This window comes from Urocampus carinirostris, chromosome 20 (assembly GCF_059441175.1).
Source record: "Urocampus carinirostris isolate Australia breed hairy pipefish chromosome 20, RoL_Ucar_1.0, whole genome shotgun sequence".
NCBI lineage: Eukaryota > Metazoa > Chordata > Actinopteri > Syngnathiformes > Syngnathidae > Urocampus > Urocampus carinirostris.
Window position 1 is genome coordinate 17,346,546 of NC_142368.1, and position 12,002 is coordinate 17,358,547.

General features: G+C 40.1%; 1 protein-coding gene and 1 pseudogene across 1 annotated transcript; one reads left to right on the forward strand and one right to left on the reverse strand.

The window, feature by feature from the left end:
• On the reverse strand, nt 1–11,104 carry acot20 (acyl-CoA thioesterase 20). Its single transcript, XM_088324860.1, has 4 exons — nt 11,042–11,104; nt 8,222–8,744; nt 6,266–6,468; nt 1–1,469 (listed from the first exon to the last, which is right to left on the reverse strand). Exons 2-4 carry the CDS (start codon nt 8,670–8,672, stop codon nt 894–896), a joined length of 1,230 nt encoding a protein of 409 aa, XP_088180986.1. The 5' UTR covers nt 8,673–8,744; nt 11,042–11,104; the 3' UTR covers nt 1–893.
• On the forward strand, nt 2,986–3,121 carry LOC148346416 (U2 spliceosomal RNA; annotated as a pseudogene).
• Nucleotides 11,105–12,002: the final 898 nt, after the last annotated feature.

Here is a 12,002-nt window from a genome sequence, read left to right on the forward strand (position 1 = left end):
TTTGTCTTTGATGCCTTTATTCACAAGGAGTCTCAAAGGGCTGCACAGACTATTGCAAACTACAGACTATTATGACACCATCCCCTGATCTAAGACTTACATAAGGGCAAGGAAAAACTCAAAATCCTCTGTCAAGTCATGTTTATTTGTGACGCCCTTAATCACAAGGAGTCTCAAAGGGCTACATGAGGTAAATGAAGAAACCTTAAGAAGGGACCGCACATGAGGTAATCCCCCTTCCAGGATAACCAGTCTGCAACGGATGTTGTGTTGTAGAATGGAAACTTGCATTTGTAGAATAGATTTCCCTACATTTGTTCAGGAGACTTGCTGACATGTAGAAAGACTTGCTAACAGTTGGGAGAAATGTTGCTTACATTTCGGGAAGGTCTCGGCGGACGAATTAGTATAAACAATCCTCCTTAAGGGAGGACAAGAGATAACGGCAAAGGGCAAACTGACCCAAACTTAAAAACATTTCCAAGAATTGATGATTACAGAATCCGTGGCATGTACACGTGAAAGGGACGGGCTACACCGTTTACACATGCTGTGTTCAAACTATAAAGACCCACGCATATCTGAGATTCTCTGAGTTTTCTTGTTGAGACTGTTGCACCAATAAACAAGAGCTCCCTCTCACGCCATTGACTCCTGCATTCTCTGTGAACGCGTATGAGACGAATTCTCGATCATTTTCTTCAACAGTTGCAATAACAAATACACAGATATTATCAACGTGAAATAGAAGTCGTTTATAAGCTATGGAAGAGAAGTGTGTTTTAAGCCTAGATTTAAACAGTTCCACTGAGGTTGCAGATCGAATCTTAGGGGGCAGAGCATTCCACAGCACCGGGGCCTGAACGGAGAACATTCTCGAACCTGCGGATCTCTTATTGGCTCAAGTGTTCCTTAAAAAACTGTTGGATCTGCTTCCACAGATCCAGCTGAGCTGCCGAATGGGCCTTTGGCTCCCCGCCGAAAGCTACCACTCGTCCCACAGCGGCGTGGAAAGAAGATGCGCAGAAAGGCGTGGGAGGAACTTCCAGAAAGTGGCCAGCTCCGGAATAGGAAATCACCCGGTAGGATCCCTTGCCGTGACTTCTCAAAATGTCCGAAGCCTGCTTGGCGAAAAAGGCGCTGTTCCAGTTGCGGTCGTCTTCCGCAGCGGCAAACAGGAAGTGGCAGCTGGCGCGCTGGATCGGAATCAGAGAAGCCAGGTTTCTTTTCAGGGTGGGGTCCGGGGTGACGTCGCCGATATCGATCATCCAGTTGCGTATCTTGGCTTTCCATAAAACCGGGCGCAGCGGCGGTATGACAAGGTCCTTGTAGTGCAGGGGAATCACTGTGTTTCCGGTGCAGCCGTTGATGCACGCGGTTGCGGCGATTCCGGAGAAAAAGGACGCCATGGACAGGGCCAAAGCGCCGCTGTGGGACATGGATAAAACACCGATTCCAGGACCTCTAACCTGGAAAAATGAGAACCGCGTTATACTGATGGCTGGAGTTTTACAGTGGAACCTCGGTTTTCAAACGCCTCTCAGTTCGAACGAATCGGTGTTCGACCAAAAATTTCGAGAATTTCTTGCTTCGCTGTTCGGTCAAAAATTCGGAGTTCGAACGCCGGTAATGCGTGCGCACTTGCCTCTTTCTGCTTTCGCTTTTATTATCGGTGAACGGAGTGTTTTAGCCCCTAACTATGCCTCCGAAGAAGGTCGGTGCAAGCAGGACAGGTGAAAAAAGAAAAGTTGTTATTACAACTATTGCCTTTAAGAAAGACAAAATAGCTAAATATGAAAGAGGTGTGCGAGTTTCCGATCTTGCTAAGGGAATACAGCATGCGCCTTCTGCTGACCACCACAAAGATAAGAAATCCTATTCATAATTCTTTTCTGATTATATTCATGATATGTATATATAACGTAAATTCCGGACTATAAGCCGCTACTTTTTTCCCAAACTTTCAACCCTGCGGCTTATTCAGTGATGCGGCCAATTTATGCAATTTTTCTAACGGCTGCCAGCAGCGCTCGAGTACAAAAGGTAAGACTTCTTAGCTTGTGCACAGATTAAATTAGTGTAGACATATCCTCGTCATGCTAATTGCAACAAAAAAGGCACATGACGCAACCTTCAAGTTAAACGCAATCGAGCAGTCCGATATAGAAGGAAACTTTACTTCGCGAGCGTGATGCAAGCGTGTTTTTTAATTAGGGAGCGTGGGATGATGTCTATATGACAAAGTCTCTTTCCCATACTGAAGGAAGACAATTTTGATGACGTCGGCTATAAGGAGGAAGATAAGGACGGTTTACCGTGCTTGGGGTTTGGGGTTTTTAAGGGTTATTATTCTATCTTCGTTATTCATTATCCATTATCCGTTATCGGTCAGTTCATAATACGCTACAAAGCCTAGGAGCCGGGACACTTACTCTCAGACAAAAGGCCAAGCTAAGGTCCCAGCCCTAAAACCTGCTTATTTCAAGCACGGTATGTTTTTTTTAACAGAGCTGTTAACAGTGTTGAGAGCGTGTTGCTAGTAGCGTTTTGCTACCCTTCACAGACACGGTTTGGGATGAAAGTTATATTATTATTATTAAAGCTTTGAAAACTCTCCCGGTGTACCGTCTTTCTTTGTAAGTATGTGTAACCATGTATAATATGTATTTGCAACTGTATATTTTTGTAATGTATTTATTTTAGAAACTTATTCTGATACGTTTTGTACGAGCAAATGAGAAAGAAGGGGCGGGGCAAACGCGGGCTGACGGGAAGTGGAGTAAAGGTGAGACGTGTTTGTGGACGCGGCCGACAATAGTGGATATATATTTTTCCCACCCTTACCTTTGGAAATATACACTTTTTTCCTTGGGTTACTTTCAACGGGCACCTGGACTCTGCAGGTCTGCATTAAATTTTAAGTACCGGTATCATTTTCCGTTTAATTTGCCGGCTGTTTTTTTTAACTGAATTGGGTATTGGTTAATTACTAGATTTGAGTACTATCTATAAAGTGTTCTAGTACTTGATTTTTGCAGTTGGGAGATGGAATAAGCGCTTGCTCTGTCCACTCCACGCATCGGCCCGGTATTGCAGTACCTCCGGGAATGGTGCATTCGCACTGATCGCTGCCCGGCCCTGTGGCTAGGACTTTGACCCAGCCTTTTGGCTGGGAGCAAGTGTCTCGGCCTCTTGGCTTTGTAGTGTATCATGATTTGACCAATAACGGATAATGGATAATTGATAAAGAATATAGAACAATATATCTCTACAAAATTTCGTGTTTGAATTGCGTTTTTTCAATGTGGCCGCATGCGGCTAATATACAGGTGCGGCTTGTGTATGTACAAAATCGGTTTTCCTCCCGAAATGTGGTGGGTGCGGCTTATAATCGGGTGCGCTCTATAGTCCAGAATTTACGGTAGTGAAGAAAATAAGGATTTGAACACCCTGCTATTTTGCTATTTCTCCCACTTATAAATCATGGAGGGGTCTGACATTTTCATTGTAGGTGCATGTCCACTGCGAGAGAGATTTCTGGATTTCAGAAGGAATAGCAGGAATCCAGCACCACTCATCATAAAAGGAGACTGCGTAGAGAGAGTCCACTCGTTCAAATTTCTGGGCGTGCACATCGCCGACGACCTCTCCTGGTCTGCAAACACCAGAGCGGTGGTAGGGAAGGCCCAGCAGCGACTGCACTTCCTGAGATTGCTCAGGAAAAATAACCTAAAACAGCAGCTGCAGGTGTCTTTCTACAAAGCCACAGTGGAGAGCATCCTAACATACTGCATCACGGTGTGGTATGCGGGGTGCACAGCAGCAGACAGGAAAAAGCTCCAGAGGATCATAAAAACAGCCCAGAGAATCGTCGGCTGCTCTCTGCCCAGTCTGGAGGACATTGCCTGCTCTCGCTACCTCAGCAGAGCAGAAAACATCGTCAAGGACTTCTCTCACCCCGGCCACCATCTCTTCGACCTGCTGCCTTCCGGCAAGCGCTACAGGTCACACAAAGCAAAAACGAACAGACTCAGAGACAGTTTCTTCCCCACAGCCATTACCACCCTAAACAGACACCGCACAAACAACTGAAAACTGTTGCAAAAAAAAAAAAAAAAAAAAAAAAAACCTCACACGTATGTAAAATGGTACTCACGTACATGCTGTCTGCACTATGTTTGTTCACTGCTCAACAGACACCGCACAAAAACTGAAAACTCGTGCCAACACTACCTCATACGAAAATAATGTTACTCAAGTCTTGTTCTTGCACATGTCGACTGCACTACGTTTAATGCTCAAATTGCACAATGTCTGACCATTTCCTTTTTTTGCACTATGATGTCTATGCTTGCACCAATGTATATGCGGACTATTTTTGCACCATGATGACTTTGCACCAAATGCAATATTGCACAACCGTTACGATACAACGTTATCACGACAACCCTGTATGTAACATCCCACATGCTGACATTGTTGTGTAAATACCATGTAAATTATAACTATAGCCTTATTCCCCTTGTTTTATAACATTATCTTCTCTGTTCCTTTATCTTCTTGCTCATACCCTCACTATGTGTAAAACTGGAGTGTCATGCCCAATTTCGTTGTCACAATATGTTAGCCCATTTGTAACAATGACAATAAAGGTATATTCTATTCTATTCTATTCTATTCTATAAACTAAAAAGAAAAATCCAGAAATCACAATGCATGATTTTTTGAACGATCTATTTGTGTGATATAGCTGCAAATGCGTATTTGAACACCTGAGAAATAATTTTAATATTTGGTACAGTAGCCTTTGTTTGCTATTACAGAGGTCGAACGTTTCCTGTAGTCTTTCACCAGGTTTGCACACACTGCACGAGGGATCTTGGCCATCTCCTCCAAAAATATATTCTCTAGATCAGTCAGGTTTTTGGGCTGTCGCTGAGAAACACGGAGTTTGAGCTCCCTCCAAAAATCTTTGAATGGGTTCAGGTCTGGAGAAAGGCTGGGTCATGGTAGAACCTTGACATGCTTCTTACAGAGCCAGTCCTGGGTTTTCCTGGGTGTGTTCTTCGGGTCGTTGTCATGTTGGCAGACCCAGCCACGACCCATCTTCAATGCTCTGACTGGCACCAGTCATCCTCTCGTCAATGCAGTGCACTTGTCCTGTCCTATGGGCAGGCAAACACCCCCAAAGCATGATGCTAACACCCCCATGCTTCACTGTAGAGAAGGTGTTCTTCGGATAATACTCTTCAATCTTATTCCCTCAAACATGCTTAGTGGAATTATGACCAAAAAGTTCTATTTTGGTTTCATCTGACCACAAAACTTTCTCCCATGACTCCTCGCTATCATCCAAAAGGTCATATGTAAACTTAAGACGAGCCTTGACATGTGCTGGTTTAAGCAGGGCAACCTTTCGTGCCATGCATGATTTCAAATAATGACGTTTTAGTGTATTACCTACAGTAACCTTAGAAACGGTGGTCCAAGCTCTTTTCAGGTCATTGACCGACTCCTGTCGTGTAGTTCCGGTCTGATTCCTCGCCTTTCTTAGAGTCACTGAGACCCCACGAGGTGATATCTTGGATGGAGCTCCATTCCGATTGACCGTCATGTTTAGCTTCTTCCATTTTCTAATGATTGCTCCAACAGTGGACCTTTTTTCACCAAGCTGCTCGGCAATTGCTCAGTAGCCCTTTCCAGTCTTGTGAAGGTGGACAATTTTGTTTCTGGTGTCTTTGGACAGCTCTTTGGTCTTCACCATGTTACAAGTTAAGTCTTACTGGTTGTATGGGATGGACAGGTGTCTTTATGCAGCTAACAACCTCAAGCAGAAACATCTGATTCAGGATGATACAAGGAGTGCAGGTGGACTTCTAATGGGCGGACTAACAGGTCTTTCAGGGTCAGATTTCTAGATGATACACAGGTGTTCAAATACGTATTTGCAGCTGTATCACACAAATAAATTGTTAAAAAAAATCATGCATTGGTATGTCTGGATTTTTCTTTTTAGTTTATCTCTCTGACAGTGGACATGCACCTACGATGAAAATTCAGACCCCTCCAAGATTTCTAAGTGGGAGAAATAGCAAAATAGCAGGGTGTTTAAATACTTACATTCTTCACTATAACTAATCCCAATAGCTAAACATTGGTAAAAATATGAATAACTGAGACAGTCTTCCAAACTCCCATGCATAAAACTAAAAATTAGTAGTGCCCATTTTAATTGAATTAAATCTTGACTTGGGAATTTACAAACCTCGGAATGATTCTGTAGAAAGATGGCAGCCTCTTCAAAGTATTCTAAATCCAAGTTTTTGGGTTTCTTGGGTAAATCTTCGTAGCCATAATAGGCCAAAGCCAGCACGACAAAACCCTTACTTGCCAAGAGGCAGGCTCTCTGCTCATTGAGACCACCACCCAAAATATATAAATCTATGATTCCAGGGAACGGACCCTTGCCTGAAAAAAATGTAAAAACATATACCATGTCAGATAAGGAAGTACTTCTGTCTAGTACAGTATACCTTTTAATCGTGATATACAGTAATCCCTCACTGTATCGCGGTTTACTGTTTGAAGTATGACAATAAAGTAAATCTGAATCTGATTGGCTTTCCTCACTCTGCCTGCTTCTGCTTGATATACAATAAAGTTGCGGTCAAAGTTGTACGTAAAACACGCTTGAAAACGTGCAATTATTTTTCAATTTTGAGGGAATCTAAATGCCATTGTGTCAACAAAAGGCTAATGACCAGTGAAAGCATAACATTTCTTCACTTTGACATTCAGAGCACTTGGCAGAAATTGCGATGCTTTTGTGTAAACAAAACAGTCTGATTCCCTGGTTCCCCCACAGTTCTAAGCCAGCTGGGAAAACGCGTCAGAAATCGACACTGACAAGCTTGCGACCGAACAAGAACAGCAATGTATTTAAAGCCGCAGTGTTTAAAATGTAGGAAAAAAGTAGCAGAGTTTACAGTACCGTAAATTCCGGACTATAAGCCGCTACCTTTTTCCCCTAACTTTCAACCCTGCGGCTTATTCAGTGATGCGGCCAATTTATGTCATTTTTCTAACGGCCGCCAGCGACGCTCGAGTACAAAAGGTAAGATTTAGACTGCAACTTCTTAGTTTGTGCACAAATTATATTGGCGTAGACATATTCTCATCATGCAAATTCCAAAAAGAAAGGCACATGCCGCAACTTTCAAGCTAAACGCAAATGAGCAGTCCGATAAAGAAGGAAACAGAGCTACTGCACGTAAACTTTACCAAGCGAGCGTGTTGCTAGCGTGTTTATGATTAAGGGAGCGTGGGACGACGTATATATGACAAAGTCTCTTTCCCATACTGAAGGAAGACGACTTTGATGACGTCAGTCATAAGGAGTTAGATGAGGACAGTTAACCGTGCTTACCACAAGTACAGTATGTTTTCTTAACAGAGCTGTTTACTACGTTGCGAGCGTGTTGCTAGTAGCGTTTTGCTGCCCTTCACAGGCACGATTTGGGATGAAAGTTATAATATTATTATTAAAGCTTTGAAAACTCTCTCGGTGTACCGTCTTTCTTTGTAAATATGTGTAACCATGTATGATATGTATTTGCAACTGTATATTTTTGTAATGTATTTATTTTAGAAACTTATTCTGATATTTTTTGTAAGAGCAAATGAGAAAGAAGGGGCGGGGCAAACGCGGGCTGACGGGAGGTGGAGTAAAGGTGAGACGTGTTTGTGGATGCGGCCGACAATAGTGGATAAATATTTTTCCCACCCTTGCCTTTGGAAATATATACTTTTTTCCTTGGATTAATTTCAACGGGCACCTGGACTCCGCAGGTCTGCATTAAATTAAATTAATTAAATTATTGTTTTCCATTCATTTTGACGGCTGTGTTTTTTGGTCTGTATCGGGTATGGGTTAATTTCGTGTTTGTATTGCGTTTTTTCAATGTGGGCGCATGCGGTTAATATACAGGTGTGGCTTGTGTATGTACAAAATCCGTTTTCCCCCCAAAATGTGGTGGGTGCGGCTTATAATCAGGTGCGCTCTATAGTCCGGAATTTACGGTAGTTTAAATTTCTGCTGCAGGGAGAGAAAAGTAATGTCATGTTGCCACTTGAAAACCACACTTTAGTTGCAGTCTCAGTTACCATCTGCACATAGTCTTGACAGAATCTTTTGTGTACCTTAAAAACCCAAAAAACAAACCTGGCGGGATAAAGAGGACTCCTCTCACACGGCCCTCTCGCACTGGAATTCTCCTCATGCCCTCCATCATGTATTCCCTCTCATTGGTTTCCTTGGCTAGCATCACCCCCGTTCCTTTATCATGGACCGCAATCTCCACCAGAGTTGGCTTCAGTACGTTTTTCTTGAAAAATAATTTGTGTGGGGTCTCTGGTGCCATGGACCACCATAAACCCATGGGCTCCACTCCAGCGTAGCTTCCTCCCAGGGAAGGGGAGTTAGGAACATCTACCAGGCCTTTGTCATCAGCTTGGTAGAGGGCAGATGCTCTGAAGGCAACCCCCTTATCGTCAACCAGCCTGGACTTTAGCTCCACCTTCTTGTTTGGAGCCAGGCCTTCAACTCTTAGATGAACCATTTTGTCAAAGAGACAGCGGACACCGGGGAGAATTTTGAGGCGGATCTGAGCCATTTCCGTTTCCGAGAGGATTCAAGACTCATACGATTGGTTTAAACGTTGCCTTCAATGTCAATGGTGCAGGACCTGTCCAAAAACCAAAGTTTTTTTTTAGGAAAACAGAAAAAGACAAAAATAAGGTTTGAAGTAAGGGCGGGCGGATCAATCCAAATATCGATAGAACCGATACTGTGTGAGTACTTGGATCAGATCGATACTATTCTCCTGGGCAGGGTTGGGTAGGGTTACTTTAACGTGATTACTTTCAATTACTTTTGGATGACTCCAATACCAAATATGCTAATAAAAGACAAAAGAAACTAAATATGAATAAAATGATGACTCACAACACGTGGTAAGCTTTCTCTCCTGGCTTTGATCTCTTTGATCTCCGGCAAAACTAACATCAGATGCGACAGAAACAAAATGAAAAAAAAAACAAAACAGCTTGCCAATATCATTTTTGCCGTTCCATGTATTCCGTTACTCCCCAAAGCCTGCACAAAATTGAGTCTTTTGATTCATTATAAGTTTCTTTTGTCTTTTATTAGCATATTTGGTATTGGAGTCATCCAAAAGTAATTGAAAGTAATCAAGTTAAAGTAACCCTACCCCACCCTGCTCCTGGGATCAGTACTGAAATCCCATTTTACCATTATTACTGATAATGCTGTTAGTGAATTGAAAGACAGTACTTACAATAACACTTTCAAATTGGATCAATTGTGTTTACACTTTATTTTGAAAATATTGTGCAATGGAAGTCATTTTAGTTGTCTTGTCATTGCTATTCAGTATTTTTGTTATATTGCTGATTTTGACATTTGTAATAGAACCATTTATATTCATTTTGTATACTGTTAAAGGGACAGTGGGTATAATTTGACTGCTAGATGTTGCTGTACTGGTTAGTGCCACAGAAATCGATTGATAAAAAGCCCAAGACTCAAAGTGATCACAATTCAAAGTGGGAGGCTTAGTGATTAGCTCTTACCATAACATTAGTTTATCAGGGAGTGCCCAGGCTTTTCATTCGTCAATTCCTTTGAAACTATGATTAATGATTGTTTTAAGTTAATTTAGGTCATGTTGGTTGTATTAAGTGCTGCAACTAACGGTTATTATATAAAGTTTTGGACAGATATAAAAAAATGTGCACAAAACAATATTCAATAATATAAAACAAGAAAAAATCAGAATGTTTGTCAAAAAACCAATGAACAGAAATACATACAAATGTATCCTATACAACTTAAAATTTGTAGAATACTCTTTTCCTACCACTATATCCAAAGATAATTTTACAATTAGACTTATCATAAAAAAAATATATATATATATATTAAGAAAGAGAAAAAAAAAGAAATTTTATATGTAGCAAAACTTGTATCAAACAAATAACGTCGAAAATGTAAGCCCACTTTTCAACAAATATGTTTTTGGGGTTAAATATTTGAATACGATGAACATTTCCGATGTAGATATGATACATGCTTATACATCTGCCGCTGGTGTTGAGATAAGCATGTCATCATTATTTTCTTTTTACTTTATATATTTCATAAATGTATTTTCATATTATTCTCTATCTCTGCAGCACTTACTGTTCCCTTTAAAATGTGTAACTTTGTAGTGTTCAACCAAAAATGATTTAGAAAAATATGTAAGATACTTCAATAAAAACGGCGTCTAGTCACCCTCTGTTGGACCAACAACCCGACAACTTCTCAACGAGATACAACACACTTAATTGCTTCGATTTGACGAGGATTGGATCATAAATATCGCAACTCAGAAAATAGATGATGTAATTAGTTGCCTTCAATACTTCATCGATTTAACGATTTGTTGTTGCGGCCCTAGTTGTATTTTTAGTTATTTATTGTAAAATAAAAAACGAGTGCTATTTAAGTTTATATGTACCTTTTATACGAGTTGCTGCTAAGCCTAATTTGATTTTCTCCACTGATAGTTTTTGGTTGAAATGAAAAATATTAGTTAGGTTACTTGTGTCGGAATTCTAATTGATTCACTGTAAAAGGTTTCGGGAGGTTATCAAAGTTTTATTTTAATTGATAACAACTAATCTATTTTTCTCTTGCATTATCAAACACGTCTTAAGCCAATTTCTAAGTTTTTACAGAAAATGAATATCGGCTAGAAATATCGGCTGTCGGCCTCCGTGATAATAAAAATTGATATCGGCCCTGAAAACCAATATCGGTCGATACTTATTGTGCTCGCCTAACAAAGGGCAAATTCAACACGTAGGTTGACGGAGTGTAGTGAAACTACAGCCTGAAATTGCTGTTCGTAATCGTGTAAAATAAAATAGTGTGACCCGGAAAATTATCATATTACAAAGAAAAAAGACTAAAACATACCTGAGAAAGACATTGTAAATAATCAAGGCTAAGTAAAGTGAACATAGTGAGCCGGTGAACCGGAAGTTATTGGGAGGAACCACTCCAGTAAAAAAATGACGGGGGTGCTCGTTGTCCCTTTTTTTGGAGCGTTCCAAAATATTCACTAACACGGTGATAAAATGCCTTTGAATTAAGAGTCATCAAAATCGTGTTGAAACGCTCACAATTTAAGTAAAACAATATATCAGGTCCTGTTTTTAGCACTTAATTTCATATTTGGTTTTGAAGTATTACTGTAGTTGTATTTATTTATTTATTTATCTATTTATTTAATTTTTGGGTAGTTTTTCATCAGTCGGATCTTTGTAGTATTTCGGTAATATTTTTGTAGTATTTCAGCAATCAGATTTTGTAGTATTTATGCAGTATTACTGTCGTTTTGTATTTATAGTTTTTTTATAGGATTTCTACAGCAGTATTTTTTGTGTTTTCATTGTAGTATTTATGCAGTATTTCCATAGTTATAGATGTTTGTAGTATATCTGTAGTATTTTTATAGAGTTACTGTAGTTATATTTTGCAGTATTTCTGCTGCAATGTTTCTATCATAGTATTTTGTATCATTACTGCTGTAATATTACTGTAGTAGTATTTTCATAGATTTTTTTGTTATATATTAGTAGTATTTTTTGTAGTATTACCATAGCTGTATTTTGGGAGTATTTATGTAGTAGTATTTGTTTGTATTATAGTATTACTGTACAGTAGTAGTATTTTGTAGTATTTCTACAGATTGTTTTCTTTTCGGAATGAAAGCAAAATAATATATAAGATCCCTGTTTACAAGCACTTAATTGGATATTTACTTTTGTAGTAATCTTATAGTACTTTTGTAGTATTTATGTAGTTGTTGGTCTGGAGAGGGGTGGGCACCGCCAGGTATGTGCTAAAAAAACACGTTTTTATCAGTAGTACTTTA

Excerpts from the sequence above, each read along its gene's own strand:
- acot20 (XM_088324860.1), bottom strand. The coding sequence starts at position 8,672 with ATGGCTCAGATCCGCCTCAAAATTCTCCCCGGTGTCCGCTGTCTCTTT. Across the intron at positions 6,469-8,221 it reads AGTCCTCTTTATCCCGCCAG|GCAAGGGTCCGTTCCCTGGA; the intron begins GTTTGTTTTTTG and ends CATTTTTTTCAG. Across the intron at positions 1,470-6,265 it reads TTCTACAGAATCATTCCGAG|GTTAGAGGTCCTGGAATCGG; the intron begins GTTTGTAAATTC and ends TCATTTTTCCAG.